This window comes from Heterodontus francisci, chromosome 16, assembly GCF_036365525.1.
Source record: "Heterodontus francisci isolate sHetFra1 chromosome 16, sHetFra1.hap1, whole genome shotgun sequence".
NCBI lineage: Eukaryota > Metazoa > Chordata > Chondrichthyes > Heterodontiformes > Heterodontidae > Heterodontus > Heterodontus francisci.
The window spans coordinates 81,278,551-81,294,024 of NC_090386.1; the positions used below are offsets into that span (position 1 = coordinate 81,278,551).

The 15,474-nt window shown below is 39.8% G+C and overlaps 1 protein-coding gene across 4 annotated transcripts in view; it reads right to left on the reverse strand.

Moving 5' to 3' along the window:
- Window positions 1-243: 243 nt before the first annotated feature.
- The window catches only part of lsm14b (LSM family member 14B), a 30,779-nt gene continuing 15,548 nt past the window's right edge, over window positions 244-15,474 (reverse strand). For 2 of the 4 annotated variants that reach the window (XM_068048459.1, XM_068048457.1), the window contains 6 exons: window positions 11,962-12,114; window positions 11,654-11,734; window positions 8,500-8,661; window positions 6,756-6,924; window positions 4,302-4,471; window positions 244-2,033 (listed from right to left, as the gene is read on the reverse strand). In XM_068048459.1, coding sequence (XP_067904560.1) covers window positions 4,306-4,471; window positions 6,756-6,924; window positions 8,500-8,661; window positions 11,654-11,734; window positions 11,962-12,114 — 731 coding nt within the window. In that variant the 3' untranslated portion in view covers window positions 244-2,033; window positions 4,302-4,305. The remainder of the gene's footprint in view (window positions 2,034-4,301; window positions 4,472-6,755; window positions 6,925-8,499; window positions 8,662-11,653; window positions 11,735-11,961; window positions 12,115-15,474) is intronic. The other 2 variants (XM_068048458.1, XM_068048460.1) reach the window with 2 other exon arrangements.

The window sequence follows — 15,474 nt, forward strand, 5'->3', positions numbered from 1 at the left end:
TTTCTCAAAATGGACAACTTTTGAAGGAAGGCATCAGCAGGTATAACTGCATCTAGTGAAGGTGGCAAGCAGGTGTTTTCATCCTAGATACATAGAACATCTGCATTCCACTGATCTGCAAAATAGATTAAAAACTTAACTTGAGAATTTTTTTTTTTATAAAATAAGTACACCATTAAAAGGATATCAAGTCCTGTCCGGTGAAGGAGAACAAAGACCTTAAAATAAGACAGGACGAAAATATATTTGCTCATCATTTATTAAATCATTGGTGTCTTTGCCCAATGTTAAAGTGTACTTCACACAATATTTATTGCTACAAGAGTGCAGTTACCATGGCTTTGTGACATTACATAATGTCAGAATTCAAAATGTGCGCAATAACAGGCTTGCTTGCAGAACAGTGAATGCTCTGAAGGTAGTGATCTTCCAAAGCAGCCAACTCTTCCCAGATCAACAAGTGCCAAAAGTTTTTTTTTTCTTTTAAAATTAAACAAAAGTTTATACAACACAAACATATTCAAAACAGGTCAGCTTTGTAGAGCACTACTGCACATTTCCTTTGCAAAATGATTATCCTTACTCTGCACACAGCAGTGAACATCCAAATTAGTTTCAGACCTGGCATTCCATGCAATTCTCAGTATTTATAGCATGGAAAAGAAACTGTTGAACTCAAATGTTTTCACAGAAATTCAAGTCCAGCACATTCATAAATTGGATATGTGCCAGACAAAATAAACCACACTTATGTACATGCTACTACCGAAGATTTTATGCCAGAGGTGTTCCCATAAAACAGTAATCTTAGCAGTTGGACTTCCATGATACCAATCTCAGTATTAGTGCACTCCAAAAAAAAAAGAGAAGCTTTATTACAAGCTGCAAAATATGGAAGTCCATTGAGAATATTTACACCATATAAGCTGGCATACATGTCAAATGAATTTCAAATTGATGTATACTTACACTGATTTTTATATTGGTACCATTTATTCAAATTCTAGGAGACTCAGCATCCATGAGCAGTCTCAAAATTTATGTGGCTAAATACAGCTCCCTTATCCTGGTGGCAGAATTGTACTTAATAAAACTGAATTGCGTCGACTGAAGTTAAAAAAACGGAGCCAAATTTAGTACTGTATTTGCTGGGAGCCAGCTGACCCATACCAGTCTCCAGGAGTCTGAATTAAGCTTCCAATATAAAATACAGCTACAGACAAATACAAAGTTAAACGAAGCCATCCTTTTCACCCATGCAAACATGGTGGTTGTTTGGAATTGCTTTTCAGTTAAATGAAGATCGAGCAGTTGGAAAGCACTTGAAAAAAAGCCAGTTTGCAATTGTTCAAATTACAAGGACAAGTTTTATGCTATGAAATGAACAGATGCAATTAAAAATATTTAAGTTACTAAATTCCAAGTGCATACAAGAGGCATGGAAAATCTGCTCTCACCAATTCAAGTTGGTTACTGCTCATTACACTCTAAATGGTTTTAGAATACTACGAATGAGTTGTTTGAATTTAAGTAGATTAAAAACAGGTACACAAGTCTTACCCTTCAGTACCATATGGAGCTAAGAATCTGCATGGGTGAGAAACATTTCAGATACTTAAGATTTAAAGATGCTTTCTCACAGCAATAGAAAAGTACTGGTGGCAATCCTGAGCATATGCAGCAACATGGAAGCTTTGTTCTTCAAAAGAATTAAGCTTTCCTTGCACGATTTGTGCAAACTAGCCAGTTACAGACAAGCAACTACTGCTACACCTGTTAAACACACAGCTAACCCAAAATAAATACATTCATCTCCCTTTTTACTGCATCAGGAGCTCAGAAATCAATGCAAAACCTTAATTGACAGAATACTAGAAGCAGCATTTTACAACTAGCTTGCCAGTTGCTCCTTTGGGTGCATTTAAACAAAAATGAATACCCACTAGTTCACAAGTAACATCTGTAGTGCCAATTCTTTTAGTGTATATATACAGAATCCAAAAAACCAAAATCCTCTCAGCATCACTTAGTTTCTGAAATGTAAAAGAAAAAGTAAAATTAGATGCTGGATATGGGAGCAATGTTACAATGCTTTTTTCTGCTCAGTATATAGATCTAAATCAATTACAAGTCAATAGAGCAAAACGGTCCATATTTTCAGCTCTGCACATTACACAAAAATTAAAAAAGTTATTCTCAAAAAGGACTGGGTGCTCCATCTTTACATCCAATTTGTTCATTTCACAGATGAAAAACCAATCATAAAATGTAGTGCCCATTTACCCACCACACCACCCCCCAGCTCCATTACCTGTAGTTATGCTACTAAAGCCAAGATGGAAAAATGCCTAACTACTGTTTATGCTTGGTTATGTTTAGGTCAGCATAATCAAAGTAAAATCACTTCCACCTCCCCAAAAAAGGACTTGTGAAAAGTAGGCCACAAAAACATTTATATTATAGTAAAATGGCTAACAAAAAAACCTCAGAAGCAAAGCAGAGACTCTAAACAGGCAGGAGACTGAACGAGTGAAGATATGACAAACCACTTAAAAAAAAAAATAAAATGGCCTTCAGCTCAATTATTGCTCTTGGATTAGACGGAGGCTACAGGCTTTCTTCACAATTCCAGAAGTTTGAATCTAGTTCTGAAAATACATTTCAGCAGAATCCTACACTCAAGGTTACATATAGGATAATTAGTCACCTATTCCAACAATCTACAAGAATCAATTGTTCTGGGCTAGAACTGAACACCAATAAAAGCTCCACAAGTGTATAACTTACTGCTCCTGGTCAAAGATATGCAAGAAAAATTGATACCCCAGACCATACAGGGAAGTACACTAAGGCTATTCAGTAACTAATCAAGATGAAGCAAGGCTGCTCATTTCAAAAGCATTTTGTTGAACTTACTTCTTTCTAGTTGTGTATTACTTTCAAAAAACATGTCAGAAGACTCAAGCCCATCAGGATTTCAAAAGTATACTGTTAATGTGAGTTTTAATAGCAAGTACTTTGAACCATGGACACCAGACTGCAGACTGGCTTTTTGGCTCACTGTTTATTTTAACATTTCCCCTTTAAATCGCCCTCTTCCTGTTTCCTACCAAGCAGACCAGGGAAAGCCAAACTCGAGCAATCTGGGCTCCAATGCAACAGCCATTTCATGAGAATGTATAAATGCACCTGAAATTTGACAGTCACATCAAAAGACACCGTTCAGCTCTGGTATCCCAATCACCTAAAAGCTACGACAGATAGATTATGCCTCTCACTGAACGGATACTTAAGGTCAGTGAAATGTTCGTAATTTGGGCATCAGAAAAATAGTCAATAACCACCTCAAGTGAAGGGTAATCAGTCACAATGTAACATGGCTTCTTCCTAACCATCTCAAGACATTAATTTAGTAAAGTGACAGTTTCTTACACTCAAAATTACACAGCAGTTAAAGTCAAGGAAACCAGAAGCTGTTCTGGTCATTCCACTTTTGCCCTCATTCTGAATATCAGAAAATCTTAAAAAGGAAAGTTCATTATTTTATGTTCAGGCACTGAATTTGGTTGCTGCCTTACTTCAAAAAGGCAAAAGTTCCACAAAACAAATTGGAACTAGTTTAAGATTTGTGAATTTTATACTCCAGCTGACAATAAAAGAGGGAACACAATTAGCACCTCAAATTTCCAACTGCAGAAAGATAATCTGCCCAAAAGGCAGGCACTAAGCACTTTAAAGTACAGAAACACAAAACTCAAAATACAGCTATGTTGACTGCTCAGCATCTGATACGACCCACAAACAGACCTTTCAGCATATTAGTGAGGAAAAGTATTTAAAGTACAGTAAAAACATATGGTACTAAAGTCTTCTAAACCATGGAATTCAGTTCCACTATTTTAAACGAGAAACAGTGCAACCAAGTGATAGGTGATGGGGACTACAGGCAACACCAAAACAGACATTCTCTGCCATTCTTTTATTTCTCTTCAAAATTAGGCAGTTTGAATATTGATTTACACAAAATCTACACACTTTGGGAAAGAAGATTAAATATGGAATCATTTTGATCAAGTGTCTCAATTTATATCTTGTCCTATTAATTGTATAAGGTGGCCACCCATTTCAAATAGCTCAAAAAATACTTAGTACATAATACGTGAAAACATGGCTTTTGTTGCAAATCGATTTAAAATCAGGCAATATTAATAAGGTGTCAGATTTTATACACCAAGTTTAGCCCAAGAAATCTCCCAATGACACAGGAAACAGAAGCATCTCAATTTATTTTACTGCCATACCTTACTAAACCCTGCTACTACCACTATTCCTTGGCATTGAAGAGGTTCTTCTCCCTCCTCCACGGCCCCTTCCACCACGAAAGCCTCCACGAAAACCACGTCCGCGAAGAAACTTAGCTGAGACCCCAAAAGTCTCCGTATTAAGCTTTCTTTCTTCAGCCCAGGTACGCCTATAACAAATTGGGTGCACAAGTAGTAAAGAAATAAATGAAGTTGGTGAAGCTAGAAGATTTAAATGCAGTTGTGAAAACAAAAATATCAGCCAACAAATGGACTATTTAAAGAATAAGCAACCCATTCAAAAAGTTTGATATTTCTGCTAGAGTAAAGCAGAAGTCTGAGCAGCTACAAGGCATTTAAAGCCATCAAGAGCCTCCTCCAGAGCACAATAACCAAGATTCTCCAGTCTGCTAATTTAACTGATCTTGGACAAGGCAACAGGGAAATCTCAAATCAAGCCATACTTGGTCTAAAAGCAATTAAAAAAAGAGCTCCCGAACACAGGTTTAGGAACAACTGATGGCCGAACCCTCTGTTCGGGTTCAAACGAGTTTAGATTTTGAATAGTATGGCTTAAAAATGGTGAGGGCCGGTGCTTAATAGGTAAGGATATAACGTCGAGAAAAGATAGAAAAAGGAACAAAGGGAGATGGGGTGACTGTACTAATTAGAGAAGACATCATAGTGTTGGAAAAAGGAGATTATAGATAATGAATTGAGGAGCAAATCTGCAGGGAAAATCAGATGTGCGAGAACTATAGTAGTGATATGGGGGACTTTAAATTTCTCAAATAACGATTAGAATAATGTTAGAGTAAAAGGAAAAGGAAGGTAAGGAATTTCTGGATTGTGTTCAGGAGAACTTCCTTGATCAGTATGTTCTCAGCCCAAATAGAAAGGAGGCATTGCTGGATCTGGTGCTGGGAAATGAAGTGGGTCAAATGGATTAAGTGTCTGCAGGGGAAGCACTTGGGTTAGAGTGATCTGATAATAAAAGGTTTAGACTCAATGTTCCCCGCTTTTCTGCATTACAAGGTAGAATGGCTAGATTGGAAGAGGGCTAACTTCAATGTGATGAGAAAGGATCTAACCAGGATAAAAATGGAACCAAAGACTGACAGGAAAAGCTGTAATGGAAAAGATGCTTCAGCTACAGGAACATTCCAACAAGGGATGACGAGAGAGATCCAGATCAAGAACAAAATAAATAAAGAGGGTGTATGATGCATGTCAGGTGAATTCTTCAAATGAGTACCAGGCCAAATATAGTAAGTTGAGAGAAGAGGCAAAGAGAAAAATAAAGCTGGCAAAGAGAAAATGCAGTCAACATAAAAGGGAATCCAAAAATCTACTGGCATGTAATAGTAATTTCCAATGGTATCCTGACTCCTTAAATGTGTGACTTATTCACCTTCAGGAATTCACCCAATATATCATGACCAGCTTCTATAGACACCAATACTGCATCGCTTTACAGTCACAAGCAGCGTAAAAGTAGCCTAAAACATCTTTTCTTCTCCTCACCCCTTTCCATCCAAAGACTGCCTCAGCACTACACCTCAAGCCAAACTAAAACTGTTCCAGCAAGTTACAATGTTCACTGCGTTTCCCAGTCCACACTTCCTCTTAACATTAGTGTTTCCATATCCACAAGGATAGCTCAGATGGTGTAATGGGCGGCAGTGGCTAGCACTGCAGCCTCACAGCTCCAGTGACCCTGGTTCGATTCTGGATACTGCCTGTGTGGAGTTTGCAAGTTCTCCCTGTGACCGATTGGATTTCTGCCGGGTGCTCCAGTTTCCTCCCACAGCCGAAGACTTGCAGGTTGATAGGTAAATTGGCCATTGTAAATTGCCTCTAGTGTAGGTAGGTGGTAGGGAATATGGGATTAGTGTAAGATTAGTATAAATGGGTGGTTGATAGTCGGCACAGACTCAGTGGGCCGAAGGGACTGTTTCAGTGCTGTATCTCTAAATAAATATGGCAGTTGTCTTTTGAAGATTGCTTAACTGCAAATTTAAGAGTTGTTCAATTCTTTTGAACAAAATTATGTTCACCACCCTTTAATGAAATATAAACTCCATGACAACTCAAACTTTGAAAGTTAGCTATAAAAGGTCATTTAAAGTCACAAAAGTTGTAAAATTAATGATTTTTTTAAAAAAAAACACTGTTGAGTGACCAATCAGGGATCAAGTGGCAGGCAGGCAGGGGTGGGAAAACTGACAGGATTGCTCTGCAAAGTGCCGGCATGAACTTGATGGGCCAAATGACCTCTTTCTATGCTGTAAATGACCATGACTAGAGAGCAGTCACCACACAATTTGTACTCCCACTTGAACCCTAGTTTGGAGAAGCACTGGCATTATAATGGACTGCTAGGTGTATAGAGAACAGTAACCAATTAAATACAATTTATTGTACAGAATGTACATTAAATTACACAACCATTACCTTGTCTTTGGTTCAGTAGAAATATTATCAAAGAATGATTTTGTTTTATCATAGTAACAGTTGGGTCCAAGAAGTGGTTCTTCTTTATTTCCTTCAGTACTTGGTGTCTCAACATTTGAATCTCCTTTTTCTTCTTGATCACCAAGATCTCCTTTATGGGCTTTGTCATCTAAAAGTCCAAGTACTTCATTAGATGCTATTAAATACAATTCTACTCTCAACACGTATCCAAAAAGGTACCCTTTGGATCACATGCAGCATTTGAAGCCCAGACAACTTATATCAGTTGATATTACAATTGCTGGTTTGTTTAAATACCGTGGGCTTGTGGAAGGTTTGCTGCTGTTGACTCCATGATGGATAAATCCTAGATGAAAACTACATGGACTGATGATCCCAAAAATCAGAATGCCAGCGCGAGATGTTTGAGTGAATAGAAACACAGATTTAAACTTGTCCAGTCCCCATTCTACCCCCCACCCTGCCAGGGTACATGGCATGCACCCATGCAGCCCAGTGACAGAAACCTTGGCCAGCCAGTTTTAATCAGTGAAATTTCTATGTGCAACACCACAGGCAACCTCTGCAGCGAGTGACATGCATTGCACTAGTTGCGGCAAGAAGCCAAAAAAAAAGTCTAATGCTTGGCAAGCATGAGGAAGCAATTTCACTACATGGACTGCAGCAGTTCATTATCAGAAAGCAGAGTGTTAGTTTTCACACGTACGTCAGTCAATCACCACCTCTCTCGACTGCTCCATCGTTGTTTAATGATCGACTGTTTATCCAACATCTAGCACTGAACGAGCAGAAATTTCCTCCATTTAAATACTAGGAATACTAAAGACTTTGTTTTCGGTCCCCACTTCAAATTCCATTCCCTAGCTACCAACTCCATCCCTCTCCCTAACAATCCAAGACCAAACCAGTCCGTTCGCAACCTTGCTGTTGAGGGTATTTCCGACCACATATTTGATCACTATGATGTATTTCCACTTCTGCAACATCGTTTGACTTTGCCAGTGTCTCAGCTCATTTGCTGCTGAAACCCTCAATCATGCCTTTATTACCTCTGGACTAACTATTCCAATGCAGTCCTAGCTGGTCTCCCAGATTATACCCTCCATAAACCTGAGGTTATCCAAAACTCTACTGCCCACATCTTAACTTGCACCATGTCCTGTTCACCCATCACCCCGGTGCTCGCTGACCTACAATGGCTCCTATTCAGGATGAAAACTTTATCAATATGTTGCATTGGTTTTCTAACCCCTCCACAGCCTTGGCCCTCCCAATCTCTCGAATCCCCTCCAGCCCCACAACCCTCATCTGCACTCATCTAATTCTGGTCTCTTGAGTATCCTTGATTTAATCAATCCATCATTGTTGGTCACGTCTTCAACTGTCTAAGCCTTAACTTCTGGAATTCCCTCTCCACCGTGCTTTTCTCTTAAGAGACTCCATAAAACCTACCTCTGATCAAGCTTTTGGGCTGTTTCCTTATCTACCCGTGTCACTTTGTTTTATAACTCCTGGGAAACACCTTGTGATGTTTATTACTTTAAAGGCACTATGTACATATAAGTAGTTGTTCAAAAAAAGTCCAGCATCACCTTTAAGGACAACTAAGGATAGATGACAAATGCCAGCAACACTCGTATCTTAAGAATGGATATTAAATAAAAGTTATTGCATGCTTTGTAATAACTTTAGTTTAAATTACTTTTACAAATAGTGAGGTTACCTTTTATTTTGAGTTTGTTTTGGAACTCCTTTACAAACTCCTCCTTGTTAAACTGAGCATTTGCACTTTCAAAATCAAAGTCCCCTTCAAATTTCATAATTGCTTCTTTATTATTTCCAGAAAAGTTTTGCCCTCTTCCACGGTTTCTGACTCTTCTGTTGCCTAAAATTAAGTTACATTTCCTTGCATTAAAACCAGTAGGAAATTTTAAAGCAACAGTTGAGGGAAGCAGAGCCCTGAAATTCCACAAAACAGGAAACATTCTACAACTGTTAAATGACTTAGAATTATGTGAATTTAAAATTTGATTTCAGTTAGCTGCAGCTGGAAGTTCTTGGGAATTGGGTGGAGGGACATGATGATATCTGAAGACATTTAAATCATGCTTAGCTATTTCACCACAGACTAACAAGCAATTAATATAGCCAATAATCTACACACGTTTGAAATATACAAGTTTCACAGACTGGGGAGAAGAAACTCATTTTTAATTGCTGAATCATTAAGTTTTACTGGCAGAAATTCCAATATATTGTGTCTTGTGTTTTGGCAGGTGCCAAGATGCTAATGCCAGGAAGATTGTCAACTAGTATGCCCTCCTAATTGTGCCAGCTCTTCGATCTTCAGTGGTAAAACTGAACAGGAGCTGAAAAATTCCCCAAGAGGGCTCCAGTTCAGTTTTGACTGCCCGTTTTCACACCCTGGTGAAAAGTGGCTCCATGATATTTTTGCCAGGTAACCTATCCAAACTCATTTTATAATTTATTGAAATACACAGAAGATCTTGAAATACGAAACGGAAATGCAAGTATTGCTCTGCTAGTTCCTTTCCATGTTACTGCTTCAGTGTAATTAGCCTGCTTATAAAATATGTTTTGGCCTGAACACAATGGACCAACTATATATTTCCATCTTCGGATCTCCACAGCTTAAAACAGTTTCGCGTATCCTATTCACATAATGCATAAGGCATAGTTTCAAAGGAAGTGAAGGTTCAATTATGGAAACTGCCTTTTTTGCTGTAGAATGTCTAAACTTAATGCTGGTTACCATATAGTCAATAGATAAAAGTCTAAGATAGTTCTTATCTTTTAGGGAGGATGAGGAAGCAAGACTTGCATTTTATAAATCACCCTTACACCTCTCAGACAACTTGCTTCACACACAATTACAAAAGGGTAGCAAGATTTATCAGCGTATATGGCTGTCATTATATGCACAACATCCCAGAAACCAGGAGATACATGGTCCAACCTGTTTTTGGTGGCATTGTTGATGGAGGAGTGTTAGTCAGCCAGAAAAAAAAGATAGGAAGGGCAAAGACTAAAAAAAAGGAGAAAGTAGGAGAAAAGATGGAGAAAGAAATTAGCTTTTTTTTTTATAAATTGAATACACACCTGTGAATGGTCAGACTATTTGACCTGTATTAGAGACAAGTCTCAAGCTTGCATTTGAATTCAGGTACTACAGTGCAGTGTCACATGTATGCTACTTCACTCTTCAGCTACACTGACTATTTCAGAGCTGTCCTGGTCTTCTATTCATCATCCTTCATTTCATGCAGCACTTTACAAAGGACAGATGTCTTCCTTTAAAAGGTTGCAAGGACCATAAGCTTCAATAACTCAAATGCCAGCATCACACCTGATCCTTCTTTACTTTCTTTCAATCCCATTTCTCCTTCCAATCTCATCCCTTGCTGCGTTTTCCCCATCCTCAGCAAGGTCCCCCACATCACCAATACCCCACACTGCTAAATTCAGAACCCATCAAGATTGACATCTTTATCTCCATGCATACTTTTGACCAGAAGACTTCCTCTCCTAAAAAATACCTTCTCCTGTTATCAGCCTCCCCAATTCACTTGTCTTTCAAGTTCAAGCGTTTCATTAAAAACTACATCAATTCCCCCACTCCTAACATAAAAGTGTGAAACTTGCTAACAGAAAAGGTGCCCATATTGTACAAGAGAGCCTCTACCTTACATATGAACACAAATTTTAATTCTGCTCTGACTACAACCCCAATGTGAACATCCATCCATCAATTAATTACCAATTTCATCTCAGGAGAACTTTTTCCCTCAGCCCACCCGCCCTCCTCTCCAAATTTAGCTCCCATTCCTGCACAGCCAGCTACTACAACTTTCAAGATACATAAACAGGACTATGCTGGTACTGATCATTTCAGCATGCTCTATCCGGCCAACCCAATTTCCTCTCACCTTTACTGTTCCCCACCCAAAATAAATACATGACTTACAACCTCTTCCACGCTTTGAATTCCTGTTGCCTTATTCCAACCACCTCCTTTTCATTATGATGTAAAGTCGCTCTACATCTCATGACAGCCTGCAGGCCCACTTTCTTTTAGTAGTCCAATCAATTCCTAATCACCACCAACCCTTCTTTGCCTGGCTGAATTTGTTTGCACCTTGAGAAACTTTCTGACTCTACTCACTACCTCCACATAAAGGGTGTTGACAAGTGGACTTCTATTAGGTCACATCCTGTGAAGACTGGCATGGCTATGTTGAAGACATTTTTAGTCTTGCTCAGAACCCATCTTTTTCATTAGGTTCATAATTGGCAGGTGTCCTGATATATAGAATAGCAACTGTGCTTATCTCTACATGCAGCATTGCTTACTCTTCCTTTACTGGGCCACTTCCATCTTTAGGGATGGGCTTTTTACAGCTATTACAAGCCCACTGCCTGGACAATACTCCTTCCCACCCTGTTTCCTACGAAGACCACATTTCCTTTCTCCAAATGCTATGAAACCACCACACACACCATAGATTCCAAAATATTCTTTTTTCTTCAGCTGAGGATTCTCCTCCTGACTGGGACCCATCCATTTCCTTTGCTTCTGTTCTCGCTCTTCCCTATCCCCCACAACTGTGATACAGTTCCCCCTTCCAGCCCATCAGCCTTCACATTTGCGGATCATGTGCCATTTCCATAACCTCCAACATGATTCCAGCAAACAGCATGTCCAGAGTCTGAAGCACTCATTTCAGGTGACAGAGATTTGTGTACTATCCTGTATTGACTGCACACCATAGTCTCTTTGGAGACCAAATTCCTCTAAAACCATGCTACAAAAAGGTCACGAGAAGCCTATAAACCTGCAGATTAACAGAAGTACGTACCTGATCGTCTTCTTTGAGGCTGAGGTTTTTTATTCTCATCATTCACTTGAGCTTGACTTTGTGTTGGAGTTGGCTGTACAACTGAAGATAGGAATGGTATAATTCACTTCCATTAATTCTTCAGCTGGATAAAAGTCATTGTGTAGCACTATACTAGCACCTGACCTCAATGGCAAAACATTCAGTTGCTAGGAAAACATGAATCATTAATCTGCAACTGCTACATTACATAATTGCAAGTTCTTTCTTCATATTAAAATTTAAAGGCGCTTCACAAGGCCAATGGTGCAGGTCTAAAGAGCTTTTACCTTTCCTTTGCTCCTGTCCAGACTGATTAACACTGGCAGGGATTTTGTCCTGTTGTAAGTTCTTCTGATTAAGACCCTCTGTAGGACTTGTCTGCACACCCTGTTCCACCATAGGACTTTGTCTTGGTGGCAAGAAAGGAAAGCCTGTAGCTGCTAATTAGACAAAAAAAAAAAATTCAGCAACTGCAAACAGAAATCAAGCACCATTTACAACACTGATTGCATGCACTAGAGATGCCGACTTCATTTAATAAAGCAGAACATGGACAGGAGAAATAAAATTGCAATTATAGTGCAGTAATAAACCAAGGAGTTCACTGGTTAGTTATTTGGAAAAATGATTAATGCACAAATGCAAATGAATACAAACACAATTTCCTTTATCAGCTACAAATTGGGTCTGTAACAGAGTAATCTGAAAAATTTATATTAGTCTTAAAAAAGTTTTCATTTACAATGTAGATTTAGATCAGAACAGCCATACTGGTCAAACAAAAAACTTCTTGTAAAGTATGCATTGATGAACTGATGTCACAAATTCTCAATCTATTTTGTAGTGGAAACACCCCATTATACTTAACTGTAAAGTGAGCTAAATGTATTCTGGTTATCAAAACTGATTCTTTTAGGGGTAAAAGATTGACATAAAAACATTAAAGACCAACTTTCACAGCATTTCCTTTCAACTAGTCCATTACCCAGAACTGCAAAAATACCCTTTCCAACTAGATGAACAACAATGCAGTTATTTTGAGCTAGAAGCCTTTACACACTAGGTGGTTCAATGTTTCGATTCTTCATCCACAAATATGCAGCTTCTCTTCACCAAAGCTGTTCTCTTAAACTCCTCCTCCCATGCCTCCTTCACCCACACCAAGCGTGAGGAGCTTGTAAACTTTTGTCAGAGATTGAGACCATCTGTTCAGCTGCCTTTGCCACTTTGCTCCCTTCCCCTAGGCCAGTGAGCCAAAGATTCCAAGATTTTGCTTTCAGACAGAGCTGTTCATTATTCTGCCATTAGCACTCTCTGGACAAATGCTTTGCTTTTTTACTACGGCTATTAATACTCCCTTTGCCTTTTACTCCATGACATTCATGTCATTTAATCTCTGCTGGTCTCCATCACCACCCACCCCCCCCCCCCACCCTGAACATAGACCTTCCCCTTTTGTTCTTATCCACTTCACCCCCATACCCCCCTGCCAAATTCCTTTCACTTGCTCAAAGCCTAATACATTTCTAACCTTTACCAGTTCTGGTGAAAAGGTCACAGACCTGAAACCTTAGCTCTCTCGTTACAGATGCTGCCAGACCTGCTGTGTATTTCCAGCACTGTTTATTTCAGATTTCCAGCATCTGCAGTATGTTGCTTTTATGCCAAGATTCTCCCCTGCACGAACATCTTTCTCTAGTTTCTATCTCATTTTGTCCACAAGAGCCACCTCCTACTCCCAACAGACTACTGACCACCCAGTTTCCCTTCCTGGCCCACATGTTAACTGATAGTTAACAGTTCCCTTCCCATCAAATCTGCAATCACCCCTCTTCAAAAAAAAGCTTGACCCTTCTGCCCTTGCAAAGTACCACACAGCTCCAACCTCCCCTTTTTCTCAAGTCCTTGAACGTGTTGCCACCTCCCAAATTCATTTTTCCCACAAATCCATTTTTGAATCCTTCAGGTTTTTGTCCCTGCCAAAGCCCTTAAATTCACAAATCCTACGTGATGGATCACTAAACTATTTCCCATCATCCAGTCTTTGCAGTCAGCCACGCCATCCTCCAATATTTAACTGGGTGGGACTTAACTCACCTAATTCCATTTTTATCTATCCAGTTATAGCCAAAAAATCACCCAAAATTCTTCTCTTCCTGCTCCCACACCATTATGTTTGGAGACCCCCCAAGGATCTATCCTTGGCCACCTATTTCTCATCTACATACCGCCCCTCTGTAACAGCCGAAAACACATCATGTCCCATGTTTACTGATGTCACCCAGCTCTATCTCACCACCTCTCCTGACCCTTTCACACTTTGCCGACATCCAGTATTGATGAGCAAAAATTTCCTCCAACCAAGGATGGGAAGACAGAAGCCACTGTCTTCTGTCCACACCACAAACCCTGTTTTAGTCACCAACTCCATCCCTCTCCATAGCAACTGAAGGTGAACCAAGCTGTTCGCAAACTGGTGCCGTATCGGACCCAGAGATGAAATTCCAGCCACATATCCATTCCATTCCCAAGATCACCTACTTCCACTTGTGCATCACCCAACTCCACCCCTGCCTCAACTCATCATCTGCTGAAATGCTCATCCATGCCATTGTTCGCTCTAGATGACTATTACAAAGCTTTCCTGTCCGGCCTCCCAACCCCCACCTTACGTAAACATGAGCTCATCCAAAACTCTGCTGTAACCTAACTCACAGCAAGCCCTTTACCCAGGCTCACATACCTGCATTGGCTTTGGTTCAAAGCTGCAATGTTAAAATTCATCATTTTCAAATCCCTCCATGGCCTCACCCCTCCCGCCATATCATCATCAGATTGGAACTCCTCCAATTCTGGTCTTTTGAGCATCCCAGATTCTAATTGTTTCACCGTTGGTGGGCATGCCTTCAAGCTGCCAAGGCCCCAAGCTCCAGAATTCCCTCCCTAAACTTCTAGCTCTCCACCTCTTTCTTCCTTTAGGACACTCCTTAAAACCTACCTCTGACCAAGCTTTTGTCCTCCCAATCTTTCATGTAGCTTGGTGTCAAATTTTGTTTGGTAACACTTGAAGCATCTTGGAATGTTTTACTTCAGTAATGGCACTACTTAAATCCAAAATTGTTATAACATTGAAGACACAGCTTCGTTTGTACGACAATATACAACTCTGCCACCCTCTACCACTTTCTTCGCCCCATTACGGTCTATATTATGCAATTGTCAGAAATACAATCTTGACAGAATAATTTCCTCTAAATACTAGAAATACAATGGCCATTTGGTCTTCAGACCCTCGTCAAAACTCCACTTTTACTGTCAATTCCAGCCCCTCCCCAGTCACCATCTGTCTGAACCAGAATGTTCAGATAACTTCTTTGATCCCCGGGTGGAGTTTTGACCCTCATATCCTCTCCATCACAAAAATGCCTAATTCCTTTCAACATTGCCTGCCCCACTCCTACCTCAACCCATCTACTGCTGAAGCCACCATCCATGCAGTTGTCATCTCCAGACTCAACTATTTTAATGTTTTCCTGGCCAGCTTCCCATCCTCCACCTTCCATAAATTTTAGCTGATCCAAAACTCTCCACACCATTTTATATCCTGCACCATGTTTTGCTCACCCAGCACCTCACATCCCAACTGACCTATTTTGGGATGCAGGAACCATTGCCTCAAAATTTAAAATTCTCGTCCTAGCTTTCAATCCATTTAACCTCCTCCAGTCATACATTCCCCCACGCCCCCAACCTAGAAACCCAATTCATGGACTCTGGCCTGATGTACCAGCTCCTTTGTC